The sequence below is a fragment of the Hemitrygon akajei genome, chromosome 3 (assembly GCF_048418815.1).
Source record: "Hemitrygon akajei chromosome 3, sHemAka1.3, whole genome shotgun sequence".
NCBI lineage: Eukaryota > Metazoa > Chordata > Chondrichthyes > Myliobatiformes > Dasyatidae > Hemitrygon > Hemitrygon akajei.
In genome coordinates, this window is record NC_133126.1 from 199,218,305 (window position 1) to 199,224,304 (window position 6,000).

At 42.2% G+C, this 6,000-nt stretch overlaps 1 protein-coding gene across 1 annotated transcript in view; it reads right to left on the reverse strand.

Annotated features, from left to right (window-relative positions):
• The window catches only part of LOC140724670 (IgGFc-binding protein-like), a 68,334-nt gene extending 62,947 nt beyond the window's left edge, over window positions 1-5,387 (reverse strand). The window contains exon 1 of the mRNA XM_073039096.1: window positions 5,288-5,387. Within this exon, the coding sequence (XP_072895197.1) occupies window positions 5,288-5,387 (100 nt within the window). The remainder of the gene's footprint in view (window positions 1-5,287) is intronic.
• Between the last annotated feature and the right edge of the window lie 613 nt (window positions 5,388-6,000).

The window sequence follows — 6,000 nt, forward strand, 5'->3', positions numbered from 1 at the left end:
CAGCATCACATCCTTGCTAAGGCTTTATATTATTATGTTCCTCTCGAAATGAGTGCTAACATCACATTTGCTTTCCTCACCACCAACTCAACCTGCAAATTAACCTTTAGGGCATTCTGCACAAGGACTGCCAAGTCCCTTTCCACCGCAGGCCCTCTGTATTTACAACATCCTTGTGAATGTTTCCTGCACTCTCCCCAGCTGGGAGACAGCTGCATGTATCATTTATTTATTTATTTTCTTTACTTGGGGATACAGCACAGAGTTGGCCCTTTGAGTCACGCTGCCCCAGCAACCCTGAGCAAAGAGTGTGGTTGCAGTCAGTAAATTTCTCCCTCAGGAGGGTGACAGGTGACGATAGCAGTGTACGAGAAGTACTGTATAGATCAAGTGGACAACCAGAAACTATTTCCCAGGGTGGAGGTGGATAATACCAGGGGGCATGATGGGAGGGAAGTATGGGTGGATGTCAGAAGGAGGGTCTTTACACAGAGAGTGGTGGGTGCGTGCAACACCCTGTCAAGGATGGTAGTAGAAACAGGCACATTAGGGACACTTAAGAGACTCTTTGATGGGCACATGGAAGGAAAGAGAATTGACAGCTCTGTGGGAGGGAAGGGTTAGATTGACCGTGGATCAGGTGAAAAGGTTGGCATATCATCGTGAACCAAAGGAACAGTACAATGCTGTGTTCTATGATCTAATGTGAGCAAAGGGGATTTGTGTGACGCACACTAAATGCTGAAGGGACACAACAGGTGAGGCAGCATCTGCTGAGAGGAATAAACAGCCAACGTTTCAGGCTGATGAAGGGTCATGCCCCAAAACCATGACTGGTTTTCCCCCACCATAGGTGCTGCCTGACATGCTCTTGGTGTGCGCTGCTCAAGATTCCCTGCACTTGCAGAGTCTCTTGTGCCTGGGATTAGGGCAGATGGGCAAAAAGGTCGACATGGAGTTGATGGGCAGAGTGGTTCATTCCTCCATTGTACAGTTCTACAACCCTACAACCAATATGTCAGGAAAGGAACCCGTGGCACTGCTGCCCTATCCTTCATTGTAATTGAGCTCTTAAAATTGGGAAACGCTCTGGGAATTGCCGAGGTGAGGAGAGTTGCACTGCGGTGGTTAGAGCAAGGAACGTTTGGGGTTGTGGATGTGACACCAATCAACCTCACCAGCAACTTTACATCGCGGTGGAACAGAGGGCTCTGGGAATACATGTCAATAATTCTTTGGAAGTGGAATCACAGGTAGGCAGGGTTGTAAAGAAAGGTTTTGGCACCATTGGCCTTCATAAATCTGAGTGTTTAGTTCAGGAGTTGGGATGTTGTACTGAAGTTATGAGGCCTAATTTGGAGTACTCTGTGCAGTTCTGGCCACCTGTCTACGAGAAAGATATCAATAAAATTGAAAGAATGCAGGGAAAACTAAGGATATGAATTCCAGAATACCCCAAGCTGTAATAGGCAGTCAGTGGTTTGGTGGCATCCACACTGGACTTTGAGACAGATGGTCCTAGGTTCAAATCCAGCTGACACCTTGCACGCTTTCCATCCATGCTGGGTTGAGCCTTGAGCTAGCAACTCGGCCTCGTAAAGAAACGGACAAGTGCTAAAGAAGCTTCTGCCCCAGGGTGTAGAGAGGAGCAACAAACAAACAAAAGCTGCTATGCTCCCGTGGAATATCCTAACAATCAACTAATGCAGAGGGAGGGTTGTTTGTTTTAGCTAAGAGAGAAACAGAGTATCAGCTTCCTTACTGGGACAAGAAGAGCATTTCTGGATCATAAGGAAATGCCTGTTAAAGTACACTCATCTCTCAAAGTCCACAGATGCTAACAGGGCTGATTGACTTGCCTGAGTCATCAGGGTAACTGGGGAAAGCAACACAAGGAAATAATCTTCATCTCCTCAAATGAGTTACAAGGCTACAAAAAAGAGGGCCAAGGTCTAAGATCAGAAACGAGATTTAAAAAAGGACACCGTGGGCAGCTTCTTCATGCAAAGGGTAGTGCATATCTGATTAAAGATTCAAGACTGTTTAATATCATTTCCACTGCACAAGTGTAAAAGAGAACAAAATAATTGTTACTCTGGGTCTGGTGCAGCACAACAAAATTGATAATAATGAAAAACTCACAAAATATGTAGTACTGTGCAAAGGTCTTAGCACATAATACTGTACGTAGCTCAAGTGCCTGAGACATTTGCACAGTACTGTAGTAATTTTATGTTTTGCACTGTACTGCCGCTGCAGCTAAACTTCATGGAGTGATGATAAACCAGGTACTGATATGGGTGTCTATTGTGGACTGAGAGCGGGAAGGGGGTAGTCTTCTTCTTCTTCATGTGCCCTGTGCGTTACACGCTGTGGTGACATCATGTGTCAGCACATGATTGGACAGAGTTATGAGCATGCGCAGAAATGACAGAATGATCGAGAAGTTTAAGATGTGGTTGCTGGTTGCTGTTAAATAAAAGGTCTAGTTATGTTCTTCGAGAATATGTTTCCTTATGAGTAACCCACGGTACTCATAAAGAACACAACATGGTGTCAGAAGTCAGTCTGGAAGCATAATACGGAAACGGGAGAATCGAAGATAATCGAAATAAAAAAAGAACATGAACTTTTCGTTGTTTGCTAACAGCTTTAAAAATGGAAGTTTTGCAACCGCCATTGAAGCTTCAGCTGACTGGAAATGTAGCAGAAAACTGGAAAAGATTTAAACAGCATTTTGAAATTTATTTATCGGCGATCGGAGCAAATGAAAAATCGGAAGAAACGAGAGTTGCCATTCTACTCCACGTGATTGGGGACGACGCAGTTGAGGTATATAACCATTTTACTTTTGAGAATGGAGATAATTTGAATCTAAAAGTGATAATTGACAAATTTGATGCTTTTTGTATACTGAAGTGCAATGTGACGTATGAACAGTACAAATTTTTCAAATTTTGGCAGAGACCTGGTCAACTGATTGATCAATTTGTTACTGAGTTGAGAAACTGCAGTAAAACATGTGAGTTTGCAGAGCTGGTGGACTCTCTCATTAAAGCCAGAATTGTTTACGGCATCCTGGATAATGGCCTAAGAGAAAGACTCTTAAGAGAACCAGACATAAATTTGGAAAAAGCTTTGATTCTCTGAAAAGCTTCTGAAACTGTGACATCACAGGCTAAAGAGCTTTTTATTGAGAGCTACGTAGACGCTGTGGAAAAGCGCGAACATGTTAGAAAAAATAAAAAAACGGCAACAAAACTGACAGAGAGCAAGATGTCATTTGAAAGAAAAAAACTTTGTGATTGCTGTGGGTGGGAGCACCTACCTAAAAAGTGTCCAGCATATGGAAAAATGTGCAACCGTTGTGGTAAGAGTAATCATTTTTCACACTGTTGCAGAAGTAGAAAGGAAATAAAGCACATAAATGCGGTGCTTGAAAATGAACGTGAGGAGTTTTATATCGATGTGCTTTGTGAAAACAAACAAAGTAAGAATGACTGGACTACGCCATTGCAAATGAACCAAAATAATATTCTGTTTAAACTGGATACTGGAGCACAAGTAAATGTTCTTGCAGAATCTGAGTTTAATCCAAGACCAAAGTTACATCAGACAAATATAAAGGTGACTGGGTATTTGGGTGCAGACTTTCCAGTTAAAGGAACATGTGTGGCAAAAGTATCACACAAAAATAGTGAGCACACGCTTTCATTTGCCGTCGTGCCAAAAAATGTACAGTCAGTACTGGGTCTATCTGCCTGTGAGAGACTGAATTTAGTGAAAAGAGTCTTAGTCCTGGACAGTGACACAGAGTCAGAATACAGTGAATTGATGAAAGAGCAAGAGAGAACAGAATTTGATTCCAATGCGGCAAAAGTAAAAGAAGTCATAAAGAAAAATCCCAGAGCCATCCCTTTGTTACCAGCATCTGACAAAGCATTGCCAGCAAAACCAAACTTGCTGGTACAGTACAATACAGATCTGAAGCCAAGGAGTTTCAAGAATCAGGATCCGACTGAAGAAGTGAAAGCACAAGTGAAAGAACTGAGAAGTTTTATTGAAATGATGACGTCTCAGCATAAAAAAGAGATTACACAGTTAATGAATGAATTGCAATTTCTTGTCAAAGACCTCAAGAAAGAGCCAACTTCAGAGTTTCAGTTAACTAATGCAGACCAGATGAAACATGAAAATTACAACGAAGAACTGTGTGAACCACTTAGGTCTACTTGTGTTCGTAAACCCCCAGGGAGACTGATAAAGACATGTTAAATTATGCATTTGTTTTGATTAATGTTGCTAATTGTTTTTCTTTTTAAGGAAAGGAAGATGTGGTGACATCATGTGTCATGTGTCAGAATGTGATTGGACAGAGTTATGAGCATGCGCAGAAATGACAGAATGATCGAAAAGCTTGTATGGTTAAGATGTGGTTGCTGGTTGCTGTTAAAGAAAAGTTCTAGTTATGTTCTTCCAGAATATGTTTCTTTATGAGTAACCCATAGTACGTATAAAGAACACAACACATGTTTGGGTGATCATGGCTCTCCACATTGACCGATCCCTCGCAGCGTCAATGATATCTTGCACATTTAGATTTGTTAGTTCTTTCACAGTGTCCATACATTTTCTTCTTTGCCTTCCTCTTCCTCATTTCTCAGGCATACGGCCTTGTAATGTAAGGCATCCTATTTCTCCCTTTCTGATGACGTGGCCCAGGAAATTAATGTTCTCATTAAAGATCTTTTTGTACGGGCACGTTGGAGTGCTGTCTCATTAGTTACCCTATCTCTACATATTTTCAGCATTCTTCTAAGAAACCACATTTCTGTTGCTTCTAAGTTTCTTTGGAGTTCTGGCTTTACAGCCCATGTTTCGGAAGCATACAGCAAGATTGACCAGATGTAACATTTTAGTAGCCTAAGCCTTGTTGTCATAGAAACGTGTCTGTTGGTAAAAATGTGTTTCATTTTTTGGAAGTTGGTTTTGGCAATGGTAATTCTTCTTTTTATTTCTACTTTACTTCTAGCATCTTGTGATATAAAGCCAGTGTTTTGTTCAATCTCTTGATTACTGATGTACAATTGGCAGTTGGGAGTATCCTGCTGTTTTGATATTACCATACATTTGTTTTTTTTTTACAGAGGGAATCATGGTTGAGAAAAGGGGAAGGGAGAGGGGAGGGAGAGGGAAACACCAGAGAGACATTATGTAATGGTCAATAAACCAATTCTTTGCAATCAAATGACCTTGCCTGGTGTCACAGGGCTGGGTGTATCTGTACCATGATGACCCTGCCCTTGGCACTTTTCTCTGCCACAACCCTCCACTTCACCACTCCCAGCATGCTTTGCTCCCGCCAGATCTACAAACTTGCTCTCCATTCTACGATGACAAATACTGTACTGTGCAGAAGTCTTAGGTACCTTAGCAATATATATGTGCTTAAGACTTTTGCACAATACTGTAAAAATATATAACATAGCTTATAAACAAAGATTGATTATATGTCCATAGAATGATGTTAGGCACAGGAGTGTCTGTATATCAAGTGACTGACAGGGAATGATGGTGGTGGAGGTTGGGGGTGTGGAGGGGTGGGTCAGTGGGTGGAGGTGTTGGTCAGCCTCACTGCTTGGGGGAAGTAACTATTTTTGAGCCTGGTGGTCCTGCCATGGATGCTACGTATCCTCCTCCATGATGGAAGTAGGACAAACAGTCCATGAGCCAGGGTGTGGGATCCTTCATGATGTTACTGACCCATTTCTGGCACCTTTCCATATATACGTCCATGTGGGTAGGCTGGTGCCACTAATGAGTTGGACAGTTTTGACTACCCATTGTGGAGACTTCCTGTCTACCGCAGTGCAGTTACCATACCCTGCAGTGTTACAGATTGTCAGGAGTCTCACTACTATGCATCTGTAGAAGGTACTAGGTATTTAAAAAGGACATCCACGCTCTCACCACCCTCTGAGTGAAGAAATTCCCTCTCAA